The sequence below is a fragment of the Carassius carassius genome, chromosome 11, assembly GCF_963082965.1.
Source record: "Carassius carassius chromosome 11, fCarCar2.1, whole genome shotgun sequence".
NCBI lineage: Eukaryota > Metazoa > Chordata > Actinopteri > Cypriniformes > Cyprinidae > Carassius > Carassius carassius.
This window is the reverse complement of record NC_081765.1, coordinates 22,059,280-22,076,155: the sequence shown is the minus strand read 5'-3', so window position 1 is coordinate 22,076,155 and position 16,876 is coordinate 22,059,280. Positions and strand designations below refer to the sequence as shown.

Sequence of the window (16,876 nt, the reverse complement as noted above, 5' to 3'; positions counted from 1 at the left end):
TTTTAATTGTGAAGAGGGTTTGCGTGCGCAGAATTGTCACGGGATGCGGGATTGGGTTGCCCAGGCTGCGCGACCTACAGTGCATAGTTAGTAAAGGTTAAAGCTAAATTTGTTTGAGGACATAATGTAAAAGCAGTAATAAGTTTGAAAAGGATAAAATACGTTGAAAAAAAAAGTTTGGAAGAAGTACTTTATTTAGTTTTAAATGCATATGTCTGTCCCTTATTATATCTCTTGTAGTGAATAAAAACTGCTGATCTAAACTAAGACTGCTGTTTGCCATTACATAACTGAAATTGCTATTAGAATATACGTTACTCCTGATTCAGTTTGGAACATGTTTTTCAACAATGTATTTTCCAAAGTGAGTGGTTGTTTTTGATAAAAAAACAAATGCTTATTTCTGACCTCATCTTTATTTAATTAGGAATAATCGAAATATATTGTTTGCTTCACATTCACCCCTGCTTTATAATATATATATATAATCACTTTGTTACATCAAAATAATACTTGACAAATATTACTTGAAAACATGATCTGTGGGAGTTTTTAGTGAGTTATCAGCTTGGTCTCTGTGTCTGTGACCAATATTTACAGAGCTTTGATGACTGATGATCCGAAAAATAAAAATCAAGAATAGTTAACTATTAAAAAGGATAACTTAACATAAGTTCACAGATAAAATATATTGTATACATTGTTACTGGCTTGAGTTATTATATTAGAATAAATGTAAAATACTTAAAAACACTAACTTGATTAGAATTATGTTGGCTTTAATAAATATAATATTGATTACACTGTTAATGTAAAAATATAAAATATAATTTATCTATTTATTTAGCTTTTTATGATAGTCTGCGTACTGTTCATTTGACCAAGAAAATGTGACTGGTGACAAGAAAACTTTGGGATTTGAAATCATTAATTAAGTTAACCTGTATCTCGGAGCCTCTAACAAAAATGCACGTACAAAGAAATCTTACAAAATCTACTGTATTATTATAGCTACATTTCTCAAGCAGAGCGGGGGTATACCAAACAGTGTTGACGTTTGCCAGCTGTGTTGACTAGTTTTTTGTGCTCTGCGCATGCGCATTGGTTGTGCCGCAGGGACCGCGCCTGCGCGTTCTCGTGAGCGCCATGGAGTCGGATGTGCAGTCAAAGGCCTTCCGGTACTGAGGCTCACACAACAGCAGGAAAATGGCGCAGATCGCCAAAACACATGACGGTAAATTCATTTTTCAAAGTTTATTGAAGAATATATCAGATTTTGTCACACATGTCCACATTGGAGTTGGGGTATCTGTTCTTTTCTAGTTCTAGGAAGAGGAATTAGCGAGAAAAAGTAGAATTAGGTCAGTTTGAGGCTGTGAATAGAATATGGCGTCTGTTCTTTGAATCAAACCTAACCGTGGCGCACATGAGATATATCAACAACTACACCATCCAGTAATTTGTATTGTATTGTATTGTGATGTGATATTATGAGTTATTTGTAATATTTATGTGCAGAAATGCGCTTTAGACTATTGGCAGTCAATGTTAAGAAACGCTGGTTAAACACTTAAGTATTAAAACCAAAATGGCGATGCAAACATGCAGGCAAACACAGACCAAAATGTACCTTTATAAGGTTGTTTATCTTTATTTAAAAAATCCAATTGAGTGATATCTGTTTAGAATTATGATAAGTATTCATTGTTTATTTACCGTGCTCATGTAAACATTTACTTGCGCGGATAATTGTCCTGCTTCTTGCCCCTCTAACGAAATGTTAATTATTATTATTATTTATACTAGATTAGTATATTACTTTATTGTATTAGTAGATCAAGGTGAATTTTATATCAATGCTTGATTGAGTTTAACTGCTGTAAGTATATGTAATATGATGCATAGATGAATTATTGCTCAACTGTTTATAGGTATTTTGGGATTCTGATCTCTGGTTGTATTTTTTATTTCTTAGACATTGAGGCTCAGATCCTGGAAATCCAGGGGATGAAAGCCGCCCTGGTGGAGGGAGCTGAGCAGGGGGTTGGGCTTGATTCCACTGGATATTATGACCAGGAGATCTACGGAGGCAGTGACAGCCGCTTTGCTGGATATGTGACTTCAATTGCTGCCAACGAGCAGGAAGATGTAAGCGATAACATAACACTTTAAATAGTGTTAGATGAGCCTATGTCAGCATGTTTAAGTACTGGTTTGAAGGAGTTTCTGAACCCAAATATGTTTATTTCAGGATGATGATGAAGATTCATCCACAAGTCTGCTTGGACCGAAGAAACCAGGATATCATGCACCGGTGGCAATACTCAATTCCATTCCTCAGTCAGATGAGCAGGTAATTAACAGATGTTATTTCTTTGAGTTCCTATAATTCTTTTGTTTAATGAAGCTTAATTTTTTTGGTTTTCCCAAATGCATTTGTAGAAGAATATAAAAGAGAGCTGTGATCATTCAAGATTCTTTTTTTTTTTGCCCATTCTGCAGTATGATCCCTTTGCTGAACACAGACCACAGAAGATTTCAGACCGTGAGGACGAGTACAAGAAACGCAGACAAAAGATGATCATCTCCCCAGAGCGGCACGATCCATTTGCTGATGGTAAATTTTACACCACCATTCTCCTCTGTTTATTTTATCTGTCCATGCCGATCAGCATTTACTCTGCCAATGACCAGTTCTGGTCCAGACCAGTTTTGTTTGTTGCTTAACCCTTCGAACACCACCCAACAACTTTCTCCCTGGATTCAACTGACCTGTTAGACCAGGCCTCGACAATAAGGACTGCCCAATGGCCCGGGGCCATCATGAAAGAAGCTTGGGACAGTTGACGAATTTGTCGGGCCACTGCTGTGTCGCAATGAAAGTTTATCATTTGCAGGTGTTTTTAAGCCTTTCTAATTTAAAAATTATAAGTGATTTTAAAGCATTCAAGCAAGCCGCAAAAGACAACTCCATGTGTGTACAGCATGCACAGAGAGCCACATCTTGTGCTTGAACAGACAAATGCATACAAAATGATGTCAGAATATCGGCATTGGCGAGTAACTTTGTTAGCATTAACAATTATGAATCTGTATTTAATTTATGCAGTGTAGTACAGATTATACCGGTCGACTGGCCATTTTTTTATTTTTCAACCGTTTTCTGTTCTGGACTTGCACACGATCCGCAGAAGAAAATCCTAAATATTAAATTGAGGGTTTCTACAAATGCATCTCTGTGGGGAACTGCCTCTGTATAATGCATTTAAAGTCCATAAGCACAGTGCTACTTTGTTTATAGCGGTAACCAAGGAAACACTCTATCGCTGCTTTTCCAAAAGTTCCACCTGATGTCACAGATCTGCTGTTTTTCCTTCTTGAACCTGTTTACCGAATCGAACTGAATCGTTCGAAACGGTTCGCATCTCCAATAAGCATTAATCCACAAATGACATAAGCTGGTAACTTTTTTTTTTTTTTTGTTAAAACAAACCAATATCCTGGAGTAATTCATGTACTCAAACAGTACACTGACTGAACTGCTGTGAAGAGAGAACTGAAGATGAACACCGAGCCAGATAATGAACGAATGAGTGACTTGATCATTCTCGAGTCAAGAACCGGTTGCATCGGTTGTTGGATCACCAGTAGTGATGGGAAGTTCGGTTCTTTTCCGCGAACCGGTTCTTCCGGACAGTTCGATTCAATAAACCGGTTGAAGAAAACGGTTCACCGGTTCTTTTGCGATCGACGTAATGACTTCATTGGAGAGGATGGCCCTTGATTCAAGCCTTCGGTTTACCCGCGCTCATAACATTAGCACAGAATCAGTTCAGAATCAATCACCAAAAGAACCAGTTCGGTTCAGACGTTCTGTGTGTCAGTCTGCTTCACACTGAATCACACATGCGCAGTATCATCAGCTCCTAAGTTCTCGAATCGGACGCGTCTGACAGAAAAGGTTCTCGACTCGAGAACAAGTCAGTCTTTTGTTCGTTATCTGGCTCGGCTCGGTGTTCATCTTCAGTTCTCTCTTCACATCAGTTCAGTCAGTGTACTGTTTGAGTAAATGAATTACTCCTGGATATTGGTTTGTTTGAACTCAGAGGGAGTGTCAGCCACATTAAAAAGTTAACAGCTTATGTCATTTGTGGATTAATGTTTACTGGAGACGCGAACTATTTCAAACGATTCAGTTCGATTCGGTGAACTGGTTCAAGAAGATCCGGTTACATCGAGTGATTCGTTTGCGAACCGGATATTACTACACTGCGGTGTTTTGAACTCTCTCACAACAGATACGGAAGTGAAGACAATGATGAATAAAGTCGTAGTTTTTGCTATTTTTGGACCAAAATGTATTTTCGATGCTACAAAAAAATTCTAAAGGACCCTCTGCTGTTACATGCACTTCTTTGAAGATGATTTTATTACCTTTCTGGACATGGACAGTATACCGTGCACACAGTTTTAATGGAGGGACTGAGAGCTCTCAGACTAAATCTAAAATATCTTAAACTGTGTTCCGAAGATGAATGAAGTTCTTTCGGGTTTGGAACGACATAAGGGGGAGTCATAAATGACATAATTTTCCTTTTTGGCTGAACTAACCCTTTAAATGAGTTGGGCAGCAAAGGTTTTGGGAGACAGTTGTTTGGGTGGTTTAATTTGTCCCATCAGGACATAGGTTGCAGGTAGGTGTGTTGTTCGAAGGGTTAATGTCTTTTTTTTTTTCTTTTTTTTTTTCTGGTGTGAAACAGACAAAATACAATAGTCAGACATCTCAAACACATACATTTTTAAGTTTAATAATGCCAGACACTGCAGTGTACATCATTGGGCAGTTGCTGTCAGTTTTTTCACTTTTCTCTTGTTTCATAATATACTATATATTATGATATATTGATATACTTTTCTATTATGATATATATATATGCGCCCAATGGCATGTTGGCTAGACACCCATGATGTGTCAAAGTCAGTAATGTTTCCAAAAACACTAAATAATCTTGAGGCGCCTGTGGACAAACTTGACAATTTACTGTGCTTACCGGTTGCAGTTTGTACAAATCCTAGTGAGGCCAAATTGAACATCCAATAAAAAATTTTCCAGCCAGATTAGTATTTTTAAACCTTTGGCCTGTGGATGCTCATACCAGTACAAATTAGCAAGGAGTTTAGGAACTTCAGAACGTGTTACAACAGGCTGCACGCACTCAAACTGCATCAGTCGGGTTCAGATTATGGGAGGGAATTGATTCTGGATCAGGCAAAACACCTTGCATGTAGTCCCAGACAGAGGAAGCTTTACAAAACTGTTGTGTAAATATATTTCTATTTTATTATCATAAAATAGAGATATATATCTATTGAAGAATCTGTGTACCAAGATTCCACAGGCCCATACTAACTGTCCTTAATTTCTCTCCTACAGCAGTACTGCTATGCCAGTCCTGTCTGCACTCTCTTAAGGGTGCAGCAACTCGTCCTGTGTAGGTTATGGTCAACAAAAAGCAGCGTGTTTATCAGATAAATCAAGACCGTAGTTAGTAGTTTTGCTCTGGTGTGTGGCCAGAGGGTCTTTCAGGGGAATCCAAAATGGTGTCATTAAATATTTTTCTTGCTTTTATGAAGTTATATATGGTTTTAAAGCCTCATCAAGGACAAATTGTCTCTTCTCAACTTCATGTCCTCCATTCTCATTTGAACTTTTCATGCCAATTCATCGTAGATATATTTTTTTAATGAAACCAGATGTAGAAGTATGCACGTCTGTGCATTTTAAGTTCTTAACTTGTTTCTGATTTAAATTTTAAAGATTATATTAGAATTCCCCATCAGTGTTCAGTGTCTCTGGCTGCAACACGTATAGTACAATAAATTTTTACAATTTTGCAAAGTGGTTTTTCCCCTTTTTGTTTTTAAATGATTTACAAGAGCAGAACAGGTGGTATGCTATTGTGTGTGTGAGTTCAAACCCTTTTCCAAAGTGTTACTAATGGCAAAGAGAAATTTTCTAGGCTTCTTTTCTGCCGGTTGAAGTCTGACTGCAGAGGGACCCTTGGCACTGAAAGTGTACGTATTCTGGAGAGCACAGCCCAGGACCCTGCATCAGTGATGGCTATATCCTCTCCTTATCTCCTCTTAAAAGCAACTGAAACCTCTTTGTACCTGCCTGTTCTTAATGTATGACTGTATACTAAGAGTGCTTAGCTTTTATTATCTAGGGTTGTTTTGTGTTATGAGAGGATATTAATTTAAACATTTAAGGCCATCTATTCAGGGACAGTTGACTGTAGTGCTTTGTGTGTGAAAACGCTGGTTTTGAGACTTACTTGGGTTAACCGTCTCGCATCATGTTGGTGCTCTTTCGCATAGGGGGCAAAACACCGGACCCCAAGATGCAGGTCAGGACATACATGGATGTTATGAAGGAGCAGCATCTGTCCAAAGAAGAGGTAGTTACCATAGACTTTTAGTGAAACTGAAATGTTAATTTAAAAAAAAGGTAGATTGAGAGATGTTTCTGTTTGACTAAAACATTCAATGCGTTTTCTCCAGAGAGAAATCAGGCTGCAGATGCTAGAGAAAGCAAAATCTGGAGAGCTGAAAGCAGTGAATGGCTCTGCTGCATCTCAGGCTGCTGCGGCCAAACGCAAACGACGCTGGGACCAGACAGCTGACCACACCCCCAGCAACACCACACCCAGAAAAGTGTCCAGTTGGGACCAGGCAGATGGAGGTTCTGATGTGAGTCCGTTTTCTTTAACAGCACCAGGGATGCACCTAACAATTATTTTGATGTCTTATTTCAACTAAATAAAATGCCAGATATATATATTGCTCATTAGTGTTGGGCCGCGATATGGCCATTTTTCAAATCGTCATATCGTCAGCCTGTGAGATTGACGATACACGATATTATCGTGCATGGGTGGAGCAAGAGAGAGAGACTCTTTGTTCTTTTAATAGCATAACTATTTGGTGTTTAAAACCCATGCAGGTGCACGAGAGAGAGCCTATCTAATCACAGATAATAAAAAATAAAAAATTTTCAAAAATAACATAATAAACTAACGTTAAATACAAAAATACTGTTTAAAACAGCTAGTTCATATATAGTCGGACGCAACTTTCATATCACGTGTCCTGTGACAAATCTGCCGCATCTGCGCACGGAAGTTACCAGTCTAAATGTTAATGGTGAAAATCAACAGTAGATTTAATTTAGAGTCCAACAGTTTAACACTAATATTGGACATAAACGAACAAGTTAAATATAAAGTATTTAAAACAGGCAAGTTCATATATTTGGAGTAAAGTTGCTCATATATTTGGAGTAAACTGCTGGATCAGTCATACAGCGCTCCGGACCGCGCCTCATGACGAGCTCGACGCACCACCACAGAAACAAGAATGAGATGCATTCTAACACAACTGTGGCATTAAACTCAGTTAGTGAGGGCTCATTTAAAATATTGCACATACATAGACCATTCAGAATACTTATTAAATTGCAATAAAATACCTAATATCTGCAGACGATGTACGTCTGTTTGTAGATGGAGACTTTGTAATGGGCAAAACTCTGTGTTTTGCATGCATCACATTTTAGTGCGGAGTGCATGAAAATAATAACAAGACAGCAGAGCGAACGTATTCTCCATAGTGGTTCTCACGTAGTCCTTCTATGTCATGACCACTAGGCCTGTTGCGATACTCGCTCTATTTTTTCGGTCGCGATAATTTCTTTTTTTCAATTTTTATTTAAAAAAATGTAACCTGTCATGATGTGGGGTTAGTCTGGAATGCAGCCTGTGGACAGCCCGCGGCAGAAAACAGCCTCTCGAATGGCACAGATGTCCCTGGAATAAAGAGAGAACATCTCGCTAGAGTGACCAGCTTTGGGAAGCGCCTTTCATTTGCTTGTGGATGTTTGCGTCGCAAGTGATATTGCATTGTACTTGCACTGCTGCTTTATATTAATACCGCGTATCATATTTTGCAAGTAACTTCATTGCCCTTTCTCTCGAAATGGGCCTACTTTTCGCTCGCTTCATTTGGCTTGCTCAGCTAAATATGTCTGTAGGCATGTAGTTGCGTGTGTCAACGCGCCCAGTGAGTTAACACACACACACACACACACACCGCGTGCGCGTTGTTTTCTCTTTCTTTCCAAAGTGCTCGGGGAGTTGCGCTCCTGAGGCATCTGTTGTTGCTAAGCATCCATCAGCTGCGATCTCCGTTACAAGGACATTTCAGTAATGGATTTTCACCACCGAAAAACCCTTGCTGTAACTCTGCTACAGAAAAGTAAAAAACTCTGCAGTGTTTGGGTGCACCCAATTTTTTTAAAACAACGGGGAATTTCACCCCGAAGGAAGCTGAATGAGTTGGTTCTTGTCACATGACCTTGTGCGCTTGCGTCATTCTGAAAAGCTGAGATGTTTTTTAACTCGATGCGGTGCGGACGCGCCTGGATAAAACAAGCGTGTTGTGAGCACGTCGCTTCCATTATTAGTGCACATACCGCATTTGAAATAACGAACGTGAGCACAAAAAAAAAAAATGTGAATGGCCCCTTCATCGGTCAAAATGTTTTCTCTCGGTTAACAGTTAAACGGTCAATATGAGCATCCCTGGCTGGCATGTAAACATAATATAACATACAAAATGTATTAATTTTAAGCCACACAAAGTCAACATGTTGGTATTTCTTGCTCTGAATCTGCCATAAAATAAAATAAGTTTATTGAGCTTTGAAAAGGTGTACCTGCGTTATGCCACTATCATAATATTAGTTGAAACTGGTCTTAGAACGACAATATTATCGTTTATCGCGATAATTTCTTTGACAATTTATCGTCCAGCAATTGTGTTATAAGCGATCAGTCTTTAACTACTGACTACGTGAGAATCACTATGGATAAGTTTGCTCTGCCGCCTTGTTATTGTCTTTATTTGTAACGCCAAGAAATAGTTAATCTCTCTTGTATGAGAAGAGCAAATTGTCGTGTCATGGATTTTCAGAGTTATTTAGATTTCAGAGTTATCGGAGTCAAAGCGTTACAACTTCTTCAGTGACAGGCTCTAATCCTCTTTTGCATGCGCGCGCTGTGTGTGTGTGTGTTTGTGTGTGTGTGAAATGTGGTGCTGAAGTGAAATAGCTGGGCAGTTTGATAGCCGAATTATAATAGGCCGCCTAATAAAAAAAATTATAATAATAGTTATTATTATTTAATACATTAATAGGAGAATGAGCCTAATATCGTCTTGACTATCGACAGAGAAATCTGCTTATGTCGATACACGATACTATCATATATCGGCACAACCCTATTGCTCATTATATATGATATTGCTAATCCTGTTCTTCTCTTTACCCAGACTCCAGGACACACACCTTCCAACAGTCGCTGGGATGAAACACCTGGCCGTGCCAAAGGTAGCGAGACCCCAGGAGCCACTCCAAGCACCCGTATGTGGGAGCCCACACCAAGCCACACCCCAGCAGGAGCTGCCACACCGGGTCGAGACACCCCTGGACATGCTACTCCCGGCCATGGAGGGGCCACTTCCAGTGTGCGAAAGAACCGCTGGGATGAGACACCAAAGACAGAGAGAGGTCTTTTATTTTCTGTCCAGCTTGTTGCGCATTTTCTTACAGTAGTTATTTAAAGCCTAGTGATTTAAAATAATTTTATTTTGTGTGTTTTAGAGACACCTGGCCATGGTAGTGGCTGGGCCGAGACTCCACGTACAGACAGAGGAGATGAGTCAGTGGGTGAGACGCCCACCCCAGGTGCAAGCAAAAGGAAGTCAAGATGGGATGAAACACCAGTCAGTCAGATGGGCTCTTCAACTCCTCTGCTCACCCCTGGAAAAACCCCTCTTGGCACACCTGCTATGAATATGGCCACACCCACCCCAGGTACTGGACCGATACTGTTGGTTTTTTCTGTTGTATATAAATGCAGTCTTGATGTTGTAGGTTTTTTGGTGGGGGGCGGTCATTTTGTGGAAGTTGCTGTAAAGTTTTCAATATTAACAGGTCACCTGATGAGCATGACCCCAGAACAGCTGCAGGCTTGGCGTTGGGAACGAGAGATTGATGAGAGGAATCGCCCATTGACTGATGATGAACTTGATGCCATGTTTCCAGAAGGATACAAAGTATGTAACCATATTGATATCTATAGAATACCCTTTCTTTCTGTCTGAAAATTAATTTATTGATATTTTGCTGTTGTTAACTGGTTTTCATCTACCAATTTACCTAGGTACTGCCTCCACCAGCAGGCTATGTGCCCATCCGCACCCCAGCCCGTAAGTTAGCTGCAACCCCCACGCCCATCGGAGGCATGACTGGCTTCCACATGCAAACAGAGGACAGATCTATGAAACAAGTCAATGATCAGCCCTCTGGAAACCTGCCCTTCCTCAAGCCAGATGACATCCAGTACTTTGATAAACTTCTGGTGAGTTCATTGTACACCAGGAATCCTAGGGTTGTGGAAAACCTGGGAATTTTGGGATGCTTTTTAAAAATGTTAGCCTGAATGCACTGTAAGTTGCTCTGGATAAAAGCGTCTGCTAAATGCATACATTTTTTTATTTATTTATTAAATGTAAAAAATAAATGTGAATCTTTAAAAATATTATAAAATGTAATTTAAATAATAATACTTGTTATTAATATTCATATTAAAAGTAATTAATAATAGTATTAAAAAAATGCAAATAATACTTATGTATATTTTCTGAAGAAAATGTGAGTGGTGCATGCTGTGGTTAGGGCTGCACAATTATGGCAAAAATCATAATTGTCGATTATTCCCTTGAAATTGTAATTGCAGTTATTAATTACTAGGTGTGCTCCAATTAATTGGCTACCAATCGCTATCCACATGCCATACTTTTAGGTCGAAATAATCAAGCTGAAAGCACACTAACTGAACTTTTATTGCTTTTTTTATAGTATTAAGCCTCAAATGTCATCTATACATTGGATTGGTTTCTTCTTTACACTACCATACATATTTTTTTTTTTTAATTAATTTTAGCTTTGAGCGATTACATAATTGTGGCATCTGTAATTGTAATCGGCATTAGAAATTTCAATTAATTGTGCAGCCCTACATATTTGGTTTACTGTACAGTGGTTAGGATGTTCTAAATGGTTGCTTGAGCATGGCTAGTCCGTTATCAAAATGATAGCTAATGCCTACTGACAGTCAGAGTCAAAAGTGACAACCCAGGTGTCACTATGGTGTTCTGATATAGCTTTATAATATAAGGGTGTTAGATGTGTTCTCAATAGTTGCTATGACATGGTAAGACTACTAGCCATTCTGACTCAAATGAGTCCACCCTCATGTCTCTGTTGTTCTGGTATAGAGATATCACTGGATCAATTATATTATATGGTTACCCAGGGGGCTCTAAATGGCTAGATTACCAGGGTGATATTTAAAGAAAACTTGCCAGTTTGAGTCCAAAAAACCAATCCCCATGTATCTACAATTTTAAGATTCAGAGATATCCATCTTATTATTTTTCAGTGGAACGAAGTCTTTAGGGTGGTTCCTAGGGTGTTGTAACTGGTTGCTAAGGCATGGCTAGGAAGTTGAAATATCACCATTTATTGACTGCTTATTAGTGAAATGAGCCTACCCACAAGTCTCTGCAACATTTTGATGTGGAGATGTCACAAAGTTTTGTCCAATGTTAAGACTGGGATTGTTCACTCAAGTTTTTGCCTGCTGGGCAAAGATCACTTATCAAAGTCATAGCAGTGTTGTCCTCAATAAGCCCAATGATTTGATACCTCATTCATGGACCTGTGACAAATGCTGCAGGAAATTTGTATGGAAGGAAAAAAGTATGCAAGATAATTATAGTGATGCTTTACAAGCACTACTAAATATGATTAGTAATAACAACATTAGTAGCATTATCAAAAAATAGTCAATACAAATCATAACATCATTATTATATAAATCATAACAAATAATATATATTTTTGACCAATCATCCAATCTCTGTTTGCAGGTTGAAGTTGACGAGTCCACCCTCAGTCCAGAAGAACAGAAGGAACGCAAGATCATGAAGCTGCTCCTGAAGATCAAGAATGGAACCCCTCCCATGAGAAAGGCAAGTATCCTCTCTCACACTTGATGGACTGTAACGCACATAATCATAAAAAAAGATCTCTAACTAGCTCTCTCCTTTCAGGCTGCTCTTCGTCAAATCACAGATAAAGCCCGAGAGTTTGGTGCAGGACCCCTTTTTAACCAGATCCTGCCATTGCTGATGTCTCCAACACTGGAGGACCAGGAGCGTCATCTCTTGGTCAAAGTCATTGATCGTATCCTGTACAAACTTGATGACTTGGTTCGACCATATGTACACAAGGTAAGTTCATAAGCATTAATTTTAATAGTTGGGTGGAGAAATCTATTACCTTTCATGTGTCTTTTCTAACATTCCTGTCTGTTTGTTCTTGCAGATTCTTGTGGTGATTGAGCCCTTGCTGATTGATGAAGATTACTATGCTAGAGTAGAGGGTAGAGAGATCATCTCCAACTTGGCAAAGGTAAGATGGTTGACCGTAAATGGTTAATAGCATCTTTGGTTGATAACAGCATCCCAACAGTTGTCTAATTAATTTAGACATTTTAAAGGCCTTTAATTGAATCTGCATTTCTTCTTTCACAGGCTGCTGGTCTGGCCACCATGATCTCCACTATGAGGCCTGACATTGACAACATGGACGAGTATGTGAGAAACACGACAGCTCGTGCTTTCGCCGTTGTGGCGTCTGCTCTGGGCATTCCATCTCTACTGCCTTTCCTCAAGGCTGTTTGCAAGAGCAAGAAATCCTGGCAGGCTCGTCACACGGGTATCAAGATCGTACAGCAGATCGCTATTCTCATGGGCTGTGCTATCCTGCCCCATCTCCGCAGCTTGGTGGAGATTATAGAGCATGGTTAGTATGGCATTTTGGTCTTAATCTTTCTATATGTGGGTGTACCAAAAGTCTTTTATATTGTCTGCTGTATGGGCCAGTCTTGAGCTGTTTTTTTTTTTTCCTCAGGTCTCGTGGATGAGCAGCAGAAAGTGCGAACCATCAGTGCTCTGGCTATCGCTGCCCTGGCTGAAGCTGCTACACCATACGGTATTGAGTCTTTTGATTCTGTGCTGAAACCTCTTTGGAAAGGTATCAGGCAACACAGAGGCAAGGTGAGCATGTGTTTGGTCAACAAAAAATTTGACCTCAATTTGTAATATTTGCTTTCAAACTTACTTTTTTGGGCTGCAACCCAAAGATTCTTAGTAATTACACTTTAAACAGTATTTTCTGTGTTGTCTCAGGGTCTTGCTGCCTTTTTAAAAGCCATTGGATATTTGATTCCTCTTATGGATGCTGAATATGCCAACTATTACACCAGAGAAGTGATGCTTATCCTCATTCGAGAGTTCCAGTCTCCTGACGAGGAGATGAAGAAGATTGTCCTCAAGGTGGGTTAGGAAGCTATTCAGAAGCATTAAAAATGTAATCTTTCTAAAACATTTTGGGCTAAATGTTTTTTTCTTGCACATTTCAGGTGGTGAAGCAGTGCTGTGGCACAGATGGTGTAGAAGCTAATTACATTAAAACAGAGATTTTGCCCCCCTTCTTTAAACATTTCTGGCAGCACCGAATGGCATTGGATAGGCGCAACTACAGACAGGTTTGTGAGATCATCACGTAATTAGAAATAACGTTAACCCAACAACACATTTAACCTCGATTGTCTTTTTACTTTAACAGTTAGTGGACACTACAGTGGAGCTGGCTAATAAGGTGGGGGCAGCTGAGATTATTTCCCGTATCGTGGATGACTTGAAGGATGAAGCTGAACAGTACAGAAAAATGGTCATGGAGACCATTGAGAAAATCATGGGCAACCTTGGTGCAGCTGACATTGATCACAAACTGGAGGAGCAGCTTATTGACGGTATCCTGTACGCCTTCCAGGAACAGACCACTGAGGTGAGTTACAGACTTCTCTAGCATCTAAGATATCCTGCTCTGTTATGTTATGATCTTACATCATAATCTCACCTGTATCTCCAGGACTCTGTGATGCTAAATGGCTTCGGTACGGTGGTAAATGCCCTGGGTAAGAGAGTTAAACCGTACTTGCCTCAGATCTGCGGTACAGTGCTGTGGCGTCTGAACAATAAATCCGCCAAAGTCCGTCAACAGGCTGCTGACCTGATTTCTCGTACAGCGGTGGTCATGAAGACATGCCAAGAGGTGAGGATTGCCATATGTACATTTCTGGACTGGACATTTCTGGACTGGTTAAACGATACTGTATACTAATATCTTGCTCTGGAATTTTCCTTGTAGGAAAAGCTCATGGGCCATTTGGGTGTAGTGTTGTATGAGTATCTGGGAGAAGAATACCCCGAAGTGCTCGGTAGCATTCTTGGAGCCCTTAAAGCTATTGTCAATGTTATTGGTGAGTGTTGGTCAAAGTGCTACATTACTGGTGTTTGCCAGTATCTACGGCCTAACCCTAAGTATTATACTTTGTGGTGAACATTTCCCCATGACCACAAATTACCCAAACTTAATTACAGATTATTTTTGCTAACATTTTTTGTCTTTTCTAATTTTATTTTGGATTTGGTGAAAAAATTATTTCAGTGCATTGCATAACTTTGAGTTATTTCTCCTGCTTTGCTTTCTTTTTTTTGTATGAATAAGTGTGTAAATATCCCTTTGGCAGGTATGCACAAGATGACGCCGCCTATCAAGGACTTGCTTCCACGTTTGACTCCCATCTTGAAGAACAGACATGAGAAGGTGCAAGAGAACTGCATTGATCTAGTGGGCAGAATCGCTGACAGGTCAGTCCTACAGTTCCCTGCAGAATGTGAGCTCTTAACATTTGAAATATTTTAATAACGCCTCCTGAACACATCATCTTGTCCTTTGCAGGGGTGCAGAGTATGTGTCTGCCAGGGAATGGATGCGCATCTGTTTTGAATTGTTGGAGTTGTTGAAAGCCCACAAGAAGGCCATCCGCAGAGCTACTGTCAATACCTTCGGTTACATTGCCAAGGCCATTGGGTAAAACACAAATTCCTTCTCAGTAACACAGAATCTGTCATTAGAGGTTTCAAATGTTGATTTTTAATTTGTTCTGTTCTTACTTCTCTAGTCCTCACGATGTGCTGGCAACGTTGCTCAACAATCTGAAGGTGCAGGAGCGTCAGAACCGTGTGTGCACAACGGTAGCCATCGCTATCGTGGCTGAGACGTGTTCGCCTTTCACTGTGCTTCCTGCGTTGATGAACGAGTACCGTGTTCCCGAGCTAAATGTTCAGAACGGTGTCCTAAAGTCTCTGTCCTTTCTGTTTGAGTACATTGGTGAAATGGGCAAAGATTATATCTACGCTGTCACTCCTTTGTTGGAGGATGCTCTGATGGACAGGTAAGCTGGGAAAATAATTACTGCTTTTCACGAGAGTTGCCGCTTAAAACATGAAGATTGTTTTCAGTAGTCTTCTAAAACTTTCTGTATTTGTGCTCCATCACAGGGATCTTGTACACAGGCAGACAGCCAGTGCTGTGGTGCAGCATATGTCTCTTGGAGTTTATGGCTTTGGCTGTGAAGATTCTCTCAATCATTTGCTCAACTATGTTTGGCCAAATGTCTTCGAAACGTCTCCTCATGTTATCCAAGCCGTCATGGGGGCCCTCGAGGGTCTGCGGGTGGCAATTGGACCCTGCCGCATGCTGCAGTATTGCTTGCAGGTACATTTCACTTCAAACATGGAATCAGTACACTTTTTTTTTGTGTGATTTTTATCATTGACTTATCTAATGGCAAAATGTTTATTCTACCTCAATAGGGTTTGTTCCATCCTGCACGCAAAGTGCGTGATGTGTACTGGAAGATCTACAACTCCATCTATATTGGCTCCCAGGATGCACTGATCGCACATTATCCTCTTGTCTACAATGATGAGAAGAACTCATATGTTCGCTATGAGCTGGAGTACTTCCTGTGAATATAATTACCCTTACATATGCACTCTCTCTTTTCCTGTATCCGTGTCTAATTCATGATTTATAGGTCTTTTTTATGTTCTCTGGTAGATTACAAGAAGTACCACAAATTATGTGGTCTAAAATTCATTTCTTATTAAAGAACAGAAAAATGTCCAAAAAAGAATGTCAAATGTGACACCTTTAGGTCTTTGGATTAGATTTTTTTTTGTTGTTTTTATGGAGTGGGACCATACACAGTGACCGTAAATATCGTAGCAGAGTTTCTGAGGAATGTGATTTATCTTCAGTTAGTCTTTTAACTTGAGACTTGTGTCTTGGTCTGTCAAGCTCGCTCTTGCTCAGTCACACATCTGTTCTTATTATAATGTTGCTTAGTTTGGCTGAATAAAAGTTTTGTGTATTAAAGGTCCGTGATCTCCTCTGTCATTTGTTTAATTTGTTTAGCACAATCAAAAGTCGTCTTGATTTTTTTTCCACCTACACTTTCTGTAGTCATTTCCTCTCAAGACTGAAAAAATTGATCAAGTTTCAAAAACATTTGTTTGTGGAAAGTCAGTTCTAATATTTTAACTGAAAAATCAAATCCAGTTGTGCTGCAGTGTGAACTAAGACCTTTGAGCAGGGAATATTTCTAGCTTTAACCTGTAGTTAAATGCTTAGGCATTGGTTTTATCTCTCTCTCTCTCTCTCTCTCTCTCTCTCTCTCTCTCTTTGTATTTAATTTCCTTGTGAAATGATATATCTTGGTTTAGATGCATTCATTATATGAGATTTTGTTTGCTTATTTCCCACATTCTGCTAGGACAA

General features: G+C 39.6%; 1 protein-coding gene across 2 annotated transcripts; it reads left to right on the top strand.

Annotated features, from left to right (window-relative positions):
• The first annotated feature begins 1,091 nt into the window (after positions 1 to 1,091).
• LOC132153021 (splicing factor 3B subunit 1-like) lies at positions 1,092 to 16,476 on the top strand. 2 transcript variants are annotated; one of them, XM_059562128.1, is made up of 25 exons: positions 1,092 to 1,234; positions 1,976 to 2,148; positions 2,252 to 2,353; positions 2,503 to 2,617; positions 6,379 to 6,458; positions 6,562 to 6,750; positions 9,388 to 9,625; positions 9,719 to 9,931; positions 10,052 to 10,173; positions 10,281 to 10,478; positions 12,052 to 12,153; positions 12,235 to 12,414; positions 12,509 to 12,595; positions 12,718 to 12,988; positions 13,097 to 13,242; positions 13,375 to 13,521; positions 13,608 to 13,733; positions 13,814 to 14,035; positions 14,120 to 14,302; positions 14,399 to 14,510; positions 14,781 to 14,901; positions 14,993 to 15,124; positions 15,216 to 15,488; positions 15,595 to 15,811; positions 15,910 to 16,476. In XM_059562128.1, exons 1-25 carry the CDS (start codon positions 1,207 to 1,209, stop codon positions 16,066 to 16,068), a joined length of 3,936 nt encoding a protein of 1,311 aa, XP_059418111.1. In that variant the 5' UTR covers positions 1,092 to 1,206; the 3' UTR covers positions 16,069 to 16,476. The 2 variants fall into 2 exon arrangements, with proteins under 2 accessions (XP_059418111.1, XP_059418112.1); XM_059562129.1 differs by lacking the exons at positions 1,092 to 1,234; positions 1,976 to 2,148; positions 2,252 to 2,353; positions 2,503 to 2,617 and adding an exon at positions 4,939 to 6,075.
• The last annotated feature ends 400 nt before the right edge of the window (positions 16,477 to 16,876 follow it).